The following is a 19789-nucleotide window of genomic DNA, read 5'->3' on the forward strand; positions in this document are numbered from 1 at the left end:
CACAAAAGCAAGTAGGTTTAAAGGGAACATATTTTACCTTTAAAGATAAGTTCATATTGTTCTCAGAGGTCCTCAAAACATGCCTGTGAAGTTTGTTGCTGAAAAAACACTCCAGTATTGGATTTTTGTATGTCTGTTTCAGCCCTGCTCAGAATGAGCTGTTTCTGTGTCTGTGGCTTTAAATGTTAGTGAGCTGTCTGACTCCGCCCCTGACCACACCCCTCTTAGGAAATGGATGTGGCTCTCTGCTCAGCAGCCAGTTGAGAGAAGGATCAGGAGAGGGTGGAACTTTCTTCTAATTGGGGAGGACCAACCAAACATGGGGGCGGAGCTAGCTCCCCACATGACATCATGAGGGAAAAATCTGAGAAAGGCTTGTTTCAGCACAAATTTTCTGGGGGGGGGGGGGGGGTTCTGGTACTTGAGGGGATTGTGGACAGACCAGGGGCACACATTTTTGTGAGAAAAACCTGAAAAGTGTATTTTGCAAAATATGATGAAAGGAAGCACATTTAATCCATTTTAACAGAGACTGCTTGTTTCCAGTCATTTAGTTTTTCCCTTAGGTTGATTTTCTTATTTTTAAATTGTCTCAGTTCTCATTGTTTTGAAAAAGTGTTTCACCTCATTCTGTTTTATTAAGATTTATGTGACATCACAACTTTTTAGACAGAGTAGTTATATTTTCAATATCATAAAGACTGATGTTTTCTCATATTGAACACATTAAATATCTTAGTTTTTAACATCTCTGGGTCATCATACATCATATTGTTATTATGGCATTGTCAGTTCATCTCCACCTCAGTAATGTGTCTGAGTAATCTGCTGTGTGAGTAGAGAGTCGTCCGTCCAACAGATGTCACTGCGATGTCGTCTCCAGCTCTGATCATAAACGTTAACACGGCTCATCCTCACGGCAGCTGCTCTGCCCCACCTGTTGTTTTTCTGTTTGCAAATATAAGTGCCGTGTCAGGATTTCCATATTTCAACAACAGCTCAAGACTATTACCTTTCATGTTCCGTAAAAGCTCCACAAACACATTAACCAGAGAAGATAGAAAGCTTTAAATACTTTATTTCACTCAGTAAGCATGGATTATTCTTTTATTGCTAGAAATAAAAGTCTGCCATGAATATCTGATACTTTTATACTCTATAAGGATTGTAGTTATATAGCATTTCATACTGAATTTATGTTGATTTAAGTGGTCACATACGTAACAAATTATCACTGTGAGAACTTTGACAAATATTATATTGAATGTTGTGGGTCTAACCTCTTGTCTTTTGTGGGGTTCACTTAAGAGTACTGTATATTTTATTACAAAATAAGACAAAAACTGGACTCTCTGTCAGTGGTGGATTTAGCAATGTTGGGGCCCTAGGTGAACACATGCATCGGGCGCTCCACATCCATTATTTCCCCCCTTTTGAATTCTTATTTATCAAATTTATTCACTTACTTGTAGCTTGATTTAAAATCAACCTGAATCACTGTTTAGCAATGTTTTTGAGCAGAAAATGCCCAGGTGGAATTTAAAATGTATATTTGGAGACTCTACATGGGCATCAGTCAGCCAAATTACACCGCAGATAGGCGATACTAAATTTGCATCTTTATTTTTATGAACTTATACAAATTTAAATTAAAAACTCAATAGAAAGTATCAAGTTGTGCATAATATAATGTATTTATTCATTATAGATATTAAGTATGATGTTTATTTAGAGAAATTTAAAATACAGTTCATTTTAAAAAATGTATCTAAATAACATTCTTTTCAAAAAATAGATTTATTTAGTTCCAATTTGGATTTGTTTTCATTTCTTCTTTTTTTTTTATGGAATAATGTTTTACCAACCAGAGCCATTCAGAAAATCAGCCAAATATGTTAATTTTTTCATGTATTTGTGACATTTTTATCATAAATAATTGGGAAAAAAAAAAAGTCACACAAGATAAACAGTTTGTGATCTTTTTGAAATGAAAAGGTAAAAATGATTGACACAAATATTTACAATTTACTTTTGAAGTTTTAATGCCACTATAACATGGCCAGGTTTACTTTATATTTCACACTTGTAATGAATGTGTTAACCCCTTAAAGACCCTGCAAAGTGAAAATAAATCTGTATTTATGTTTGTTGTACGACAGGTCACTGTGTTTTGAACCCCCAGGTCAAAGGATTTGTTTAAGACACAAATTATGGATTTCAGTTTACAGGATCTTTAAAATGTTAAACTTTAAAAAGACAGGATGGTGCAGGAGAAAGGTTTAAGTTAGTTCAGGAAATTGCCTACCTCTACCTAGTGGTAAAGTCTGCCTTTGGCTTCTATAATAATCTTTGCCATGAAGTAAAATAGTTGCTATCAGGGACTTTTCTTCCACTCCTTTTGAAATATTCATTAGAAATTAAAATTACGTGATATTGGATGTATAGGATATTTACTGCTCTAAAGTTGTTTTGTTTTAAGGGTTACGTTTCTTTTGGAGACTTTAAACATTGTTTGGGTTTCTTGTTTCTTGGTTTGGAGAGTTCATGTCTGTTTTGTAGTGAAATTTAAAAAATCATCTGTCCTGTCTGTTAATCCTGATAAATCTAATTTTTTGTCAAATTTTGAAAATCACCTATTTTGCATCTGAATCTATTGTTGTGTTTTTATGTTCTTAATGGGTAACTGACTTCCTGTTTTGGTAGAGACCTACTTTTATTTTGAAGGAAAAAGGGAACTTTGGGTTGATTAAGAACTATACGACGGGTTTAACTAGAGAAAAAGGAACTTATGATGGATTGAAAAGGAAATAAAGGAACAGAACAAGGTAAATTCTTTAGGTCATTTCCACTGAGCAGTCTGGTTCAGTTTAGTATGGCACAGTACATATTTATTCATTTTATTTTTTACATTATCAAAAGTTTGAAAGAGTCCCAAATGACCGACCCGTACTGTCCTTTTTTGGCACCCTTCCATAAGGGTGCATGGCTTACCTATGCATCTCTATTCGGTGGAGCTGTGCTCAACAGGCACATTGCAGTTCACTGATGGGTCAAAAGAATCATCACTTCCCAAGTGACAGCTGTTATTAACACAAACATGGAAACCACTGTGGGCGACTTTAAGAGGTGCAGACCTTCCTGCTGATTGTCAGTGGTGAGGAGGGAACTGGGTGGCACTGTGAGAAAGTGCCAATTCCACACCACACACCAAGTGAGGGCTCAGGCGTCTGTGGAGATGCAAACTATTTTGGGGCTTACCATAGGAACCATACCAAACTGGTACAGTCAAAGCAGTGGAAACAGCTTCTGGTAACACATACAAATGAGAAATCAGGAAAGGGGCAGACACTTTTACGGCAATGTATTTGTGGGCATACATCAGAAATAAGCAGCAGATTGTCTTCTTGTAAAAGTGCCATTTTAATGATACAGTGATAAATTGATTATAGTCTTAATTTATGCCCCACATTCTACTCAGCGACAGCCAGGAAACTATAAATGCCCAGAGATCCAGGCTGTTCTTTCATATCTATCAAACCTAAAACTTGCCTTTTGTATTTGCACTCTGATTGAAACCTCTGCTGTTCAACTTCAGATATCAGAGATCATTATGAGATAACAATGAGGGAAAAGCTCTGTGCCACCCACCCCCAGAGAACTCTAAACCATGACCCACCCTACCCTTCCTCTGATTGGATTATCCTGATATTTTTACCCAACCAGCAAACCGAGGCAATAACAAGTACTAGCCAATTAGAGGCTGAGTAAGGGTGGTCATGCCTTTGGCATCCAAGAAAAACAATGCAGCATATCACTGAATGATGAATCAGAGGAGGTTTAGAAGAGGGCATACTCTGTATAACTGCATACTCCCTGCACTTCACGCTGGTTATGAAAATCGCCATAACAAATGCTCTTAACCAAGTTGTGAAGTAGGTGAGCAAGCTTACAGGTCAACCACAGCTTAACCTAACAGATCTTTTTACTTTCAGCTTCTTTGCTCTGGCCGCCAGTTTGTTGCTCATAGAGGAACAGTTTTGCACCTGCAGCTTCTCAACAATAGTGAAAGATGACGTACTTTAAGGATAGGATGTTTTAAAGTTTAAAGTGGGTGTTTTTGTGAGCATAACCAGTGATGTCTGCTTAATTTTTTAATGTTACTTAACTGTCAAGATTAGTTCATCATGATTAACTAAGATCCACAATTAGTGCATTTATTTTTTTAAACACATTTTATCTAATGCTTTATTGGCCCTTTCACCACACCTTAGTTAAGACATGTCAGCATCTCCCTGCAGCCAAGGTGATGTAAAATCAGTCCACCGCTGCTCCTTAATGTCTGATTTCCCTTCAAAAAAACTCACAGACAGCTCAGTGGATGAGTCAAAAGTCATCTGCACCTCATAATATCAAAAATGTACCTTTTTACTGTTCACTTGAGTCCTTTTCAATCCATAACAAGTTTCTTTTTCCAAGGTTAACTTTATGTTATAATCTTCAATCTGTCAATAAAAGCATGTTTAAATTAAAACAGGGAGGTAATTATCCTCAGTCAGAAATCCTGAGATTAAACGTCATTAAAAATGTTATTTGTCTGACAACCTTTTATTTATGTATTTTTCCTGAATTTGTCTTGAGCTGTGAACTGGTATTGCTGTTATTTTTTATTTTTATCTCTGGAACACAGAAACTCCTATCTGCATAAAAAAAGACCTTTAAATGTACTAATAAAGATACCTTTAACTTTTAAAAAAGATTCTCCATCTGTTAAAAACATTTATTAAAGGGAAGTGATCCTTTAATATTTATCTATCCTAAGCTACCCTCTTTACTCATCTTAAGAAAGAAATCACACAGAAGGATAAGAAAACACCTGTTAATCAATCACAGATGTTCTCTGAAATGTTCTTGTATTGTCAAAATACAAGAGATGTTTAAAATGTTCCTCTAGCTGTTGCTGAGATTTCCACTGAGAATTTGACCCCCATAAAGTCGCAGTGACTTTGATCTTTGGCTTTGAGAATCTTATCAGTTCATTTGTAGTTCAAGGACGCTCGTGAGCGACTGCACTCATGAGAGGGATGAACTTGACGTCACAGCTGCATCGACCTTCGGACCACCAAATTATAATCAGTTTATCTTTGAGGCTAAGTGGATACGCTGTATTTGTGTAAAATCCACTCAGGAAGACTGATAGACAGTCCTGAAAAACAATTCCTCTTGCAAAGGTTTGTCACTCTTGTAGAGATATAAACACAAAGTCCTATGAGGTTACGTGTTGGGTTTAGTTTACCTATCTTCTGATTTGCTCAAGTCTGCTTACATTTTGACGTTAACACTGTAGAGTACAGCCATGTGCATAAGTTTTAGGCATGTAGGATTGATCAAATGACACAATGTACTACAACCTGGGGTTGAAAGGGGTCAAACTTCACACATGTTGACACGTGTCACTTGGCAGTCAAGGTCAAGCTTGACAGCATCTCTTTTATCAGGGCATACTCACCCATTCTAATATGCCCGGAAACAGCTGCTGGTTTTCAGGCCCTTGGGACATCCCCAGCACAACCAGGGACTCGTGGAAACTCTACTACCCTATGCTTACTTGTCCCACCAACTCTTAAGGCCACCCTAAAGGTGTAAACTCCAACAGATTATTTTCCCATCCTTTCTTTTACACTTATCCCAGGGCCGGGCTGCAGAAGCAGCAGGCTGAGCAAGTCAACCGAGACATCTCTCGGCGCAGAATTTTTTTTTTAGCAAGTTCTGGTTCGACCCTAGGACTCGTTCCAGTTGGACCCTACCAGAAGACCTCCAAAGGAAGCAGACCAGGCTGGTTGGCATCCTAATCAGACGCCCAAACCCCTTCAGCTGGCTTCTTTTGACGCAAAGAAACAGCAGCTCTACTTTGAGCTCCATCCAGATGTCTGAGCTCCTTTCCCTATCTCGAAGGCTGAGCCCATGAGTCATTCTGACTTCTTGGATTCAGTATCTCATTCTTTTTGTCATTTCCCAGAGTTCCTGACCAGAGGTGAGGACTGGAACACAGATTAACTGGTCAATTGTGAGCTTTGCCTTCCAGCTCAGCCTTCTCTTCACCACAACAGTCCGGTACAATGTCTGCAGTACTGCTGACTCTGCACCAATCCACTTGTCAGTCTCAGGGTCTGGTATTTTCCAAGTAATATGCAAGGACATCCAGAACACGACCAGTGTTGTGTCAATCCTCCTTACTGCCCAATTGTGCCCTCAGACAGCTTACTCGCCATTACACGCCTTACTTTAGCCTCAATGTTTGGCCCAAACATGCCTTAAAGTTCTGCACAATACTGTATTTCATGTCGCTGGTAAGATGTTCAAACCAGACCAAGGTGATCTGAGTCATACAGTTGGTACAGTATTATTGTGGTTTTCAATCTTTTTTTGCCAAAGGCACGCCAAAGCTCACACCATATTCATGCCCATGGAAACTAGCCTCATAAATACAAGCTACGTTATCTTTAGTAGCTGTAGTAATGTGGTTGTGCTAATTCTTGGTGTGCCTTGCCTCAAGGCAAACTAGAATTTCAGCCAACCACTTAGGAATAAACGCAGCTCACAATAAAGAGTTACCAAGTATATTTGACTCATCTTATGTAGGATTAAATGATGAAAGAGGCAGAAACAAAAAGACCTGGTTGCATTGACATTTAATAAAGAACATTTTTATCATTTCTTCTGTACATCCAATAACAGATCTCACACTCTACACCATTTAAAAAGTTGAATATATTTCCTTAAATTATATCATATACAATAAAGAAAGACTGAGCATCCTATTTTCTTATTCATGATGTAAAAAATGAAATAACCTGCTGATAACATTTCCATGAGTAATGAGTAATAAATGACAATAAATAACCAAGAGATCTGAGTGTGATAGCACCATAGACTGTATAAAAATGGATGTAGCATGCATCTTTCTATTGGCCAGTACAGGGCAGTTACAAAAGTCTGTGAATGTGTCTGTAACCACATACTAACATACTGCCTCTACATACTTAGTTTATTCTGCTACTGCATGCTGAACTGACTGTTAGTAGGCCTTAAGCAGTATACTAAACCAATGGTTCTCAACCTTGGGATATAGATATGGTTTTCACAGGTTATTTTCACAACAGATTATGGTTGGTCCCCCAGTTTGGCTGGGTCCCAGAAACCCCCCTCTTTATCCCCCCTTATGGACGACCTTGTCTGCACACGACCATTCTGGAATGTTCATGGCTATTTAACCACCCTCAGGTACAGTGGGGGTTCCCGGTCTCTGGCGTCTTTATTTTGGGGGTGACGGGCTGAAAAGGTTGAGAACCACTGTACTAAACTGCAGTCATGTGACTTCATCAGACACATATTCCAAGCCAGCAACAAGCTAACAAGACCATCAAGACCTGCAGACGAAATTCACAACACACTATATGGACAAAAGTATTTGGCCACATCTGTTAATTATGGTGTAGAAAATCAAGCACCAAGCCATACAGTCTTCATTTGCAAACCTCAGTGACTTCAAGCCCTGAACTGTCATGGATGCCACCTTTGCAATAAGAAGGTTTGAGAAATTTCATCCCTGCTGGAAAGTTGTTCTCTAAACTACAAATGTTGCTAGAGATTTCTGTTTCCTTCATCCCTGCTGGATATTGCACACGGATGTGTAAGTGATATTATCAGTAAGTGGAAGTGTTTAGAAACAGCAGCAACTCAGCTGCAGAGCAGAAGACCATGTAAAATCACATTGGGTCACCAATGCTCTGCTGAATCCATAGCTGAAGAGTTCTGAACTTCCACTGGCATTAATGTAAGCATATAAAGACATTTTGGACAATGCTATGCTTCCAACTTTGTGGAAACAGTTTGGGGAAGGCCCTTTTATATTCCAACATGACTGTGCCCCAGAGCACAAAGTAAGGACTGTAAAGACATGTTTTGATGAGTGCAGTGTGGAAGAACTTGACTGACTCTGACCTAAATCCCACTGAGCACCTCTGGGATGAACTGGAACGGAGATTGCGAGCCAGGTCTTCTTGTCCAACACCACTTGCCTGACCTCATAAATGCTCTACATAATGAATGGGACCAAATATCTATCTCCAACTCCAAATTAAAGTACATGTATTTGAATACAATCTCATTACAGTCCCTGTTAGTGTACTGGTCAAGCAGCTGAACACTTTTGTCCATATAGTTTAACTGTCTCAGGACACAGTCAGATGATAATGCAGCTTTTCCTGCTATTTTTTCTATTTCTATATTTTCAGTCTTTGAATGAAACAGGATATTCATTTAGTAAATTATGGTGAAATCTGCAGTAAAATGATGATCAACAGTGTCAGCTTTATGGCCTACTTATTCTAGGTTTACAGGTCAACCAGGATGTACTCATAACAAAGTGTATCCACCTGACCGATGACCTTAATGCTGATTTCCGGCCCTCAAAAGAGTAATCCACAAACCAATGAGCAAGAAAATGATGGCTACATCCTCTTTTTTATACAATCTATGGCTAACACTTGTCATAGAATAAAAACAACATTTCCTAGCTTGAGTTCCCAGAGAGAAAATAGTGTTGGTTATTTGTCACCACTTGGACATAACTCTTTTTTCCTTTATACATTATGTACAGAAGACATGACAACCCTTCAGTGAGGTGGGCTCAGTTTAGAAACTAATTCTCCAAACGCAGTGGATTAACCTCATCAGCACCTGACCACATGCATGTTAAAGGCTTATGTGGATTTGCAGTGTGTGAGAAGAGTTTCACACACACACGTTCCTAAGTATCTCACACAGCTCGTCAGATGTGTGACTGACAGCTAGGAGGCTAAGGGTAACGACACAGCAGCTGCTTGAACATTTGGTGACATATTTAGCCTCGATAACATCTGCTGCTACACTGGAATAATTGGGTGTATAGGAAGGGTGGGTTAAAAGAAAAAAAAACACTGAAACTTAAATTTAAAAGTGATTAGAAAAACCCACCGAGAGTTGTGTTCCTGTTATCCTCTTGTTTGCTCTGAACATTGAAACAGGGATTCCTGAACTTAGAAAGCATGCCTTCCTCTGTAGGAGGCAAATAACATCTGACTGCCTTTCATTCCAGCTCTGCCCTATCATCCTTTTAGTTACCGGCTTAGTTGAAAGATTAAAAGATGCTTCTACCTTACTACAGCTTAGTGGATTCACTCCAACATTGTGCGTTTAATCCACACAGTCACACCTCGAGCTCTTCTGCAACATAAATAAGATAAAATCAAAGCAGTAGTGTGAAATTAGGCGGATTATTTGGCATTATCAGAGTTGGTTCTGAAGTTGGCATAGATGTTTTCTTGTAGACATCATGATGTTGAGGTGTATATCTACTAGAAGAAGCAGCGGAACAAAAGAGGCAGGAGCAGCAGCAGATAATTGAGTCCTGGCAGGCTGTTGGCGCCCGACACGTTGCAGTTGTCACTGTAGCAGCATTGAACTCGGACACCCTGACTGCTGGCTTGACTGCAGAAAGACCTGTAGGAGCAGGACTTCATCACCCCACCTGAGAATCAGACAGAAACAGAAGCTGTTATGATGCTTTAGCAGCTGGATAGCCACACGTGTGCTCTACGTTTGATACGGATACAGAGCGATCCTCCAGGATTTTCTCTGCATTCATTATATCTCTATTTCTGTATGCTCTCTGTAAGTTTACAGACACAAATGTTGCAATACTATGAGGGGTGTAACAAAAGTTAAATGATAGAAGGGGACTGCAGGCAGGATGCATGTCTTACGAGCCTGGCTGAGCTATTGGAGCTCCTTTTCTCTGAAAACTACAATGCACAATTCCAACTCGAAATCACATTTCATGAAAATGTAACTATTATTAAACACTAACATCAACGTCTCACCTTGAAAATTCCCAAAAGATAATTTAGTGATAAAATATTGACCAAAAGTCTTCAAAAACTCTCTGTCGCTCACCTCCTTCACTGCTTGCAGTTCAGACAGAGAGTTGTACAATATCCAAATGTCCAAGTCACAAAAATTGCATTTTTGCAAATAATAAGGAGTGATGATTTAATCTCAGGATTATTATTGATTTTTTCTCCCCACAAACATTTTCATCACTTAGTATTTGAATTCGAATGCCTTTTTGATGCTTAATAATTCAAATCACGTACATTCTCATCACCTTCATATTAATCATTGCTTTTTGAGGACTTTTCCTGAACTGATAAATGAAAACATTTGAGCTGTTGATGATGAATGATATAAGAAAAACAATCAGAATGATTACATTTGCCACTATTTTCATCAAATTGAAACATTTTTCATCAAATGAACCTTAAATTGATCAAATCAATCCAGAACTCAATACTTCATTTTTTAACTTGAATTGCATTTTTATCACTTCATATTTTTTATTACATGTTGTACATAACAGCTGTAAATACTATTTATATCTGCAAATTATATTTTATACTTTGTATTTATTCATTGTCTTAACTGTAAACTCTTGTTTACACTATTTTTTTGTTCTCAGTTTATATTATTTTTTTTCTTATTGGTGTCTTAATGGTGTGCTTTCTTTGCACCACTTTTGCTGCTGTAAATTTTTGGAACTTCTCCTTGTGGGACACTTTCATCATTGAACTTTTGTTACTGTGACCCCACAAAACGACAGAACTTTTCAAGTTAAGACTGTGCAAGTTAGTTAGAAACTAAAAATGTAACCATGATGTTAGTGCATCTAGGAGCGGGGAGAGAAAACTTCAGCATAACAGCTACGAACACATGTGCAGGGCTTGACGGCTGCCAACTGTTAAGTTCAAGATATGAGCTTATTAAGTATTAGACCACAAACTTTTAGTCAATTTCTCTAAGGTGGATGAAAAAAAGTAATTTAAAATTGGAAGTACACTAAGTTCTTTACATTTCTAAGAACTGCAGATCTAGTCAAAATATTTTAGCATGCTATAGTCAATCTTTATCATATAAAACGATACCTCCAATGATGAAAATTCAGAGAGGCTAGTAACTTGAGGACACTAGTAGCCACAGTTGCTGGTGAGCAGTATCACATTTTAAAAAGCAGTGAATGCTCCATGTTTTGGGAGAGAGATGTCCCGTTCTTGTCTGATGTATGATTCTAGCTGCTCAACATTGCTGGGTCTCATATTATGATGCGGACTTCTCTGTTGTGCTGGATTCAGTTTGTGGTTTAGCATTGTCTTATTGAAATAGTCGAGACATTCTCTGAAAATAGACATTGTCTGGAAGAGTATGTTGCTCTCAAACCTCTCTCTACTTTTCAGTATTGACAGTGTCTTTCCAGATGTGTAAGCTGCACATGCCATAGGCACTAATGCAACCCCATACCATCAGAGATGCAGGCTTTTTAACTGTGCACTGATAACAAGCTGGAGGGTCCCTCTCCTCTTTAGTCTGTAGGACACGGTGTCTGTAGTTCCCAAAAAGTATTTCAGATTTTGATTCACCTGACCAAAGAACAGTTTTCCATTTTGCCTCAGTCCAATTATAACAAGCTTTGGCCCACAGAAGACATGGCGATTCTGGATGGTGTTCAAATATGGCTTCTTCATTACATGATGCAGCTTTAACTTGCATGGTGAACTGTGTTGACAGACAGTGATTTCTTGAAGTGTTCCTTCACCTCCACCTGCTCCACCTGAGTCCATGCAGTGATTTCCATAATCATGCCTGTTTTTAATGCAGCGCCACCTCAGGGACCCAGAGATCATGAGCAGACAATACTGACCTTCAACCTTGTCCAGTGCATACAGAGATTTCTCAGGAAGTGGTAAAATGTCTCAGTTTTAACATCTGATATGTTGTTCATGTTCTATTGTGAATAAAATATGGGTTTATGAGATTTACAATCATAGCATTCTGTTCTATTTACATTTTACACAGCGGCCCAACTTTGTTGGAATTGGGGTTGTAAAACTAGTGCAGATTTAAAGTGAGCAGACAGAAGGAATTCTCTATGCACAGTGAACACATGGTGTCCTAATTAAAGACATTGATCGATAAGGAGCGTCAAAGCAGAGCAAAGCTCTTCATTTCCTTAAAAGCCTCGGACCCCCCGCTGACTGAGATGTGCCTCCAGACAGCAGCCTGTCCTCCATTAAACACAAGGCTCAGGGACGCTTTCAAACAGCCACTACTGAATGTTATTTATATATTGTTAGTGGAGGAGGTAAATAGGCAGCTAGAGAAAGAAATGCTGCTACACTGTCACTGTTGGACTCACTGTTATGGCCAACCACCACCGCGCAGGCGTCAGAGTAGCTGGGACAGGTTTTGGTTCCTTGACGGTTGCAGTCTTCGTTGTTTGAGCCCATACAGGTGTAACATTGCAGAGCTTCACCTGAGGGAAACAGAGAAGAAATAATTTACAAAACAGGCCGATACTCTGACAAAATCAACCAAAGCAGCATTGCGTGTCCACAAAAAAAAGTTAGACAACTGGAGCAACAACTTACATTTTGTCGGCTTTCTGATTGATCTGTTGACCCACCAACCACCAATCAGGTAGACTAACTTTTGCCTAGGCCAAGTTTATTCAGGAGTGAAATTTAGACCTTAACATGGTTAACTGGTGTGTTTGGGGCTCTGCAGGAGTGAGTCAGATTGTAACAACATCTTAATTCAAGAGTATTTTTTATCCTGTTTCTGAAACCGAAGGTTAATTATTAGAAAATGCCCATGGTTTAACTGTGTGGACGACCACGCTGATACTTCGGACTTCCATAGCCTCCTTCTCAATCCTACTTCTTTAATTGAACAGAGGACTCTGTTCAATTAAAAAGCCATCTCATAAGACGTATTCACTACATACAAGCCCAACAGTTTATTATTACTCATAAATTTAAAAGTGCACTTCCACCTTCACGTGAGAAGTGCTCCCAGGATGTACATGTGAGCTGGAAGCAATCCTAGAGCACAGGCACATTTTGGGAAAGTTTGGTTAACACAAAAGTGCCTTTTTAAGGCATTTCCCCTTCATTGTGAGAAATTTATAAATGAAAAACAAAACTTTGGTTTTACTAAACATGTCTTATGAGGTGACAAGTTATTGGACTGAGTTCTAGATTCAAAGACAAGAAGTAAAAAAAGCAGAGCTGGGCAGCACTGGTCTGTCCATCATGTGGTGTTATTGTTTTCGTTGAGAGCCCCCTGGTGGCCTAATTTTACTTTTAAATATCAATAGTGTGGATGTTCAGCATCCCCACTAATTAAAAAAGTGGTTCCCAGGATTCTCTGCTGGCCCCCATCTTTGACAGATGAAAATATTGCAAGCCCCCTCCATCCATCATCTTAAACATCAACACATAAATATGAACTGATTTGAAAAATTCATTGTGAATTCATTTTAAGCTCCACGTTTAGCTGGAAGTGCTCGCAACACTCGATGTGTATTTGTAGCTGTGTAAAATGGCGTACCTTGTTTTTTTTCTTTAGCCTCCTCTAAGGTCTTGAACCCACTTTGGGAATCACTGACTTAATAGTGTAGTGTGTGATCTGTAGCCTAATAACATTTAGTGCAACACACTTTATAAAAATTAAACGTAACATTGGTAAGTACACCTATCTAAATGAATGTTTAATAACCTACTAGTATATTTATTTATTGATTTATTTAAACTTTTAAGCCTTTTATTAATACGTAGGGAGGGTCCCCTCCATGGACACCACCATCTTAGATTTTTACATCTCGCATGTTTCTTCAGTACCAAGGAAGGGATAAAATCACAGAAAGCAAATTTGCTAAGAAAACATTGCTAGAAACGTGAGTACAATGCCATGTTCATGCTGCTTATGTTAGCTAACTGGCATTAGCATTAGCTTGATGTTAGTGCTGGTGTTGTAAGGCAGATTAGGATGTATAACCATAGACTGTTGAAAGAACAAGACAAAGCCTGGGTAACGCAGCCGTCTGCTAACAATAGGCAGACTCAAACAGCTTTTGAAGCCCCCATAATGAAACCACTATCTCAACCAAACTTTGACTCAACCTAACAGCAGACAAGAGCCCTTCCACTAAGCTCAACTTCCTGTCAGCTAGCTAGCTAGCTAGCATTCTGGTTGACAGATAGCTAGCTTCTGCCTGTCGAGCTATCTCTCAATCAATCACTGTAATCAGTGCACGGTGAAGTTTTCCCTCAATATAATTGAAACGGTTGTGGTTCAAAAAAAAAAATTAACTCCTTGTAAAGTGAGAGCACATGAAGGCATTAGCTAATGAGACATGTTTTGTTTTTAAACCAGGCTGTAAACCAGTTCATTTCTACTGTAAAAAACGGCTTTTTAAGATGTGTTGTGTACGGGACAAAGCTATAATAGTTTTGAATTTTTCCTTAGTCCATTTTCACTTTCTGTGTTCGATTTCAGTTTCCTTTTTATTAGTTTTGACTGCTGGTTTGTTAGTTTAGTTTTTATTTTGCAAAAATGTTTCATTTTAGTTCAGTTTTTTTTATTTTTAGTGATAGTTTCAGTTTTTTACAGATAGATGTCGGGGCTGAGTGAGTGTTTTTAAAAACATATAAAACAGGTAACTCTTCACTTATCATTTTATTTACTTAATGTTGATGTTTAAATACAACTCCAGACATAAAACTACCACTATTTGAAGTCTTAACCAATCAGATCAGGCAATTTTACACTCCCCAGACTTGTGTGAAGGTGCCAGTCAGTATGGTTGTGTCAAAGACCAAAACTAAGGATATTTTGTCTCCATTTTTTTATTTTATTTCAGTTAGTTTTGTAAGCGCACTATACAGTTTTAGTTGGTTTTCGTTTTTTTTGGTAAAGCTTAGTTTTTATTTAGTTTCAGTTAACTAAATTGATTTTTGAATTTAAGTTTTAGTTATTTAGTTAGTTTTAGTTAACTATAACAACCTTGGTACAGGACTTCCAGTGTTCCTGCAGCCAGCCTCAAGTGGACACTCGCGGTATTGCAATTTTTTTTGCACTTCCACACGGGCTTCATTTTTCAGGACTGGAGGTTACCGCTTGCTTTAAACACAGGATTTGTCCGTGTAATGTGTGGATATCAACCATGGAAATATAACAGATAAAGGCAGAAGTTTGTGCTCACAGCCGCCTAACAGCGACTAAATAAAAAGTTGATCTCAGTCTCTCCACCTTTGCTCAGCTGTGACGTACGATCTGACGCCATATGAAGCTCTCTCTCAGGGTGGATGGATCTAGTGTGTTTTAAAGGAGTGACGGAGCCACAGGCTCGTCTTCACTTATAATTTTCGTCACAGTACGAAATAGTTTGCAACATTCTACAAATTTTAGCAGTGACTGTAAATGAAATGCAACGGTCTCAGTGTGCAAGGTTTGAGTTTTTTTGGAAAAGAGTTCCGAAAAATCACATCCGAAAACAATGGATACCACACCTTAAGACTGAAATTAAAATAGATGACAAAATAACACTGGAGCGGGTATGTGCAAGGCAGCCCACATGCCATTCCCCATTCTCTCATCCTTGTTTCTGTCCTATCTCTAAGGACAAAAAAGCCCCCAAGATAAATCTTTAAAATATAAAGTTACATTGGATCTGTCTTTTTGAAAAACAGTGGAAGTTAAGCCCCTCCAGGTGACTGATGAGTCACTTAATGAAGAGAGAGTTGTCATTTTCTACTTTCCTTGTACAAGTTTCCCTCCAAATCATACAAATAATGAGAAAATAACCTTCTGATTTCAAAAATACACCTTTTTGACCTTCAGCTGAAGCTCCAGGAGCTCAGTATAACAAATAAAGTGCTCAGAAGGCTACTACTCCTCCAGAGGAAGGAGCAATTACTTTAAAACCAACTGACCTTTAAAGTATTACTTTAACACTTCATTTTGAAACTGTCTTGGAAACTGTTAAATGGCCCTTCGATGCTGCTTTTTTAAGAGGATCAAAGAGAACTGCACGTATAGAAATCCCTGACAGACTCGCATCTCTTGTCTTGGTATTCAAAATGTGAACCTGAACCTGAACCTGGACTTTTGCTAGAGCATGCAGCTCTGATATAGGGAGAACAGAGGAGTTATTCTTTTAAACGAAATGCATCATCAGGCCTGTCAAAAACAACTTAATGAGGCAGTAACTTATCACACCTTTAGCCCTTTAAAAATATGACACAGCTCTAACAGTAGAAGAATTTTTAAAACAACCAGCAGACCAGCACTTCTTGCACAAATGTTAAGAATTGATCTCTTTTATTTGCCCCCTTTCTGTGCTGACATGGCACGGCCAATTCCCCCCTGCTGTTTTTGCAGTTGACCCCAATCTATCCCCGCAGCACAGCCGCTCTACTCACATGCTGGAAGTATTAGCCTGCAGGCCTATTAAGAGATTAGCTGCTGGGATTGCATGCTGGTTACAGAGGATGACAGACTGGAGAGAGGCAAAACTGAGATGAATTAGCAAAGAAATTAGCAGCAATTAGACAACTACACATGAGAAAAGCCTCAATGGGAGGTGTCACTCCAAAGTAGGCTTACTGGAGTTGTAGAGGATGCAATGCACATGCTAAACGTTTGGTAAACAGGAGTAGGGAGGGGACCCCAAATAGTCAAATAATTGACATTTAATTAATGCAAATCTCACAGTTGAACACCTGCTTATCATAGAAGGATCATCCAAATCAGTTATGAGGAGGTGTTTAATGTCTACTTTTGCATAGATTTGCTTTTTTTCTCCAAGTTAATCACTGCTCATAACCTATCTCAGTATGCATATTTACTTACTAATACTTTTAATGCAATTATGATCATTACTAATGTACTTTCAATTGATTTCCTTTGCTGATTACTTCATTTTGGGGCCACTGATGCAGCGGCATCTCAGCTGGTCTTTCATTTTTTTAGCTCACAGTGTCAAAAAGAAAAAACCTTCAAAGTTTGAAAGCATTTCTAACAAATAAGATAAAATGCAAGTTGTGCCAACAGCTTTTGTCATATCACTCGACAAGTAACATGGCCAACTTCTTAAAACGTTAAGTCGCCTACAGGCTGAGGACGATCATTAAGCAATGAGCCCTCTGTATTGTAAATAGCCATGTGTAGCATTGTTATAAGGTCACTATAATGCAGACTGACGGAGTGAGAAAAAAAGGTTCAATCACAGTATTGTGATATTAAAAGTCTAGAGGAAAAATGTGGTTTAGCTATTATATTACAAATTGGATTGATGAGTAAAAACAAAAAGATATTGGATTGCTAGTCAACTCAGATTTGACGGTGTAAATTGCTAAGTAGGGGACACCCCTATTGGGCTGTTTTCCTGAGTTTTGAAGGTGATTTATGCAATAGATTCCTGCATCTAAAGGATAAAAACAGAGCATAAAAGGAGACAGCTAAGTCTGAACTGAAGGGGCAGAGCTCTACAAGGGGAAAGCATGAGGTGAAAGGGAAGACAATAAAGAATAGAAAATAGTCCTTACAGTTGGTTGCCAGCAGAATAAAGGAAAGCAGCAGCAGTGGACAGTACTGGACGGCTCTCATGTTGCTGGAGGTCCTCTCTCGTCCCGATCAAACAATGAAAAGAAGGTTGTTTGCCTCCAAAAGCCCCCTGAGCTTAATCTGAGGTATCTGATGGGTTAATATCCTCCTGCACTGACCAGCAGATTAACAGGCCCTCCACATGGGGCTCTGTGCTGCTTCTTCAGCCGGGATGGGTAAAAGACACTCTGCAGGGTTCATCCTGCACCTTTCACCTCTGCTCAGGCCACGCCCATCCCGAGTGTGGCCCTATCTCATCCCTGTAACCACCCGGTGCAGCCTTTACATCATCCCGCTGCAGAGGGGCTGGACACCATGTAACTGACCCCTGAACTGTAACCGGCCTGTGATCCTGAAGGTGTTCACTTAATTTAATACCAGACAAGATTATTAGAGGATAAGGCTGTACCCGCCTCACAATGTTGTGATTCAAATCCAATTGTGAAGCTCAACACAAGTCTGGACGCTTTGTTTTTAAAACTCCTTTACCAGCCAGCATGAGTCACGTTTTAACCTGAAAGCACATGTTCAGCGCAATTTCCCACGGGTCTGATGTTAAAACATTTCCTTCCAACAGCTTTCCAAATGTTAACCTTGTGTTTCCATCTTTTTTTCTGTGAATATAATTGAACAAGTTAGAGGATTACATTCAGCAAATGAGCTAAATTAATTGGCATCTCAGCTTGCAGCCTCTGAGCCCTGGAGCTTGATGAAAGATAAAATAACACTGATTTATGCTGACTGAAACTGCTTCATTTAATTTATTTTCATTGGGGTTTATCTGCAGGCAAAGGTAGGTAATTGTCTGGGGCTTCATGTACCAAGGAGCCTTAAAGCATAAGCAAAGGTGTGCATCAAATGTGAGGTATGCATAGAAACATGTAGAATAAATATTTAGAATGTAAGTAATGAAGCCAGATTGCATAAAATAACACCAAAGGAGATGGAAAGTACAAAAATGACCTGTAAAAGTCACCTGGCCTCCTTAACATTTACTTCACTCTAAACTGTTGACTGCTTAAAATCCACTGTAAATCTACCAGATTTGTCTTTCACCAGCATTTATGTCTACCTCGTTCATAGTCCATCTCCATAAACCGGGGAGTCCCTCAAGGCTTCTGAATCCTACCATTAATTCACCTCAGGATAGGTAAGTGTTGCTAAAGTTTAAAACTTAGAGATGAAGAAAGTTTTCTTGTTCCCGGAATGGTAGGCTAGGTTTCTATTTACAACTGTTCTAGCTTGCTAAACCACCAGGTAATTAAAGGTTGCTGGATTTTTTAAAACTCAACTTAACTTATATTAGCAAAACTATAACTACTGTAAAAAACAAACAAAAAAACATATCCAGCAAGGAGTTTTTCAGGGTTTGGTCTAGGCCCCTTATGTCCAGTGAAGGCCAAACTTAATGCAAGACAATGCTATGCTTCCAACAGTTTGGGGAAGGCCCTTTTCTATTCCAACATGACTGTAGCCAAGTGCACAAATCAAGGACTATAAAGACATGGTTTCACGAGTTCAGTTACGAACTTGACTAGCCACACAGATCCCTGACCTCAATCCCGTTGAAAACCTCTGGGATGAATTGGAACAGAGATTGTGAGCCAGGCCTTCTCATCCAACATCAGTGCCTGACCTCATAAATGCTCTAAATATATGAATAAATCTTGTGCAAAGCCTTCCAAGAAGAGTGGATGCTGTTATAACTGCAAAAGGGAGGCCAGCTCTATATTAAAGAACATGTATTTGAATTAGGGCTGATAACATTAATGCTTGTGATTAATCTTGAAACCTTAACTTGTTAAAAAAAAAAATAATAATAGCGCAATTTAATCATATGGCTAAGTTTGACCACAACTTGCTCCCTTATTCCTCCAGCACAGATGTTTTCATGCTGTGGGGTTAAGAGGTGAGAGGGGGGATAGATACAGCCAGCAGTGATGAGTGAGGAGACAGACCCAGGTCTGCTTAATGGCAATTTTCTTTTTAAAAAGCTGGTGAATGTTAGTTAAGATAAAACCAAAATTGTGGGTACATGCTGAAGTGATGAACTGTTTTTGCACCAAAGCAGAGCAAGCCTTACATACCTTCGGGCAAAGCACATCTTTGCTAATGCTAGCAAAGACACTAACAACAACAGGGGATCAAGCCATGGTCATACTGCTCTCTTCAGCCGCTTCAGGAAAGTTTTCTTCTTCAGCTGCTTAGATAAATGCTGAAAAGGGCTCCAAAACTTTGAACAAGTCCTGTTTGT

The 19789-nt window shown here is 38.9% G+C and overlaps 1 protein-coding gene across 1 annotated transcript; it reads right to left on the reverse strand.

Moving 5' to 3' along the window:
• Positions 1 to 9395: 9395 nt before the first annotated feature.
• ly6pge (lymphocyte antigen 6 family member pge) lies at positions 9396 to 17538 on the reverse strand. Its single transcript, XM_041789002.1, has 3 exons — positions 17478 to 17538; positions 12287 to 12403; positions 9396 to 9568 (listed from the first exon to the last, which is right to left on the reverse strand). The coding sequence occupies exons 1-3, from the start codon at positions 17536 to 17538 to the stop codon at positions 9396 to 9398; spliced, it is 351 nt and encodes a 116-aa protein (XP_041644936.1).
• Between the last annotated feature and the right edge of the window lie 2251 nt (positions 17539 to 19789).

Source organism: Cheilinus undulatus, linkage group 6 (assembly GCF_018320785.1).
Source record: "Cheilinus undulatus linkage group 6, ASM1832078v1, whole genome shotgun sequence".
NCBI lineage: Eukaryota > Metazoa > Chordata > Actinopteri > Labriformes > Labridae > Cheilinus > Cheilinus undulatus.

Coding starts and splice junctions, on each gene's coding strand:
- ly6pge (XM_041789002.1), bottom strand. CDS start 17,538: ATGAGAGCCGTCCAGTACTGTCCACTGCTGCTGCTTTCCTTTATTCTG. Junction 12,404..17,477: donor TATTCTGCTGGCAACCAACT/GTAAGGACTATT, acceptor TGTTTCCCTCAG/GTGAAGCTCTGCAATGTTAC. Junction 9,569..12,286: donor GGTGGTGGTTGGCCATAACA/GTGAGTCCAACA, acceptor TCTGATTCTCAG/GTGGGGTGATGAAGTCCTGC.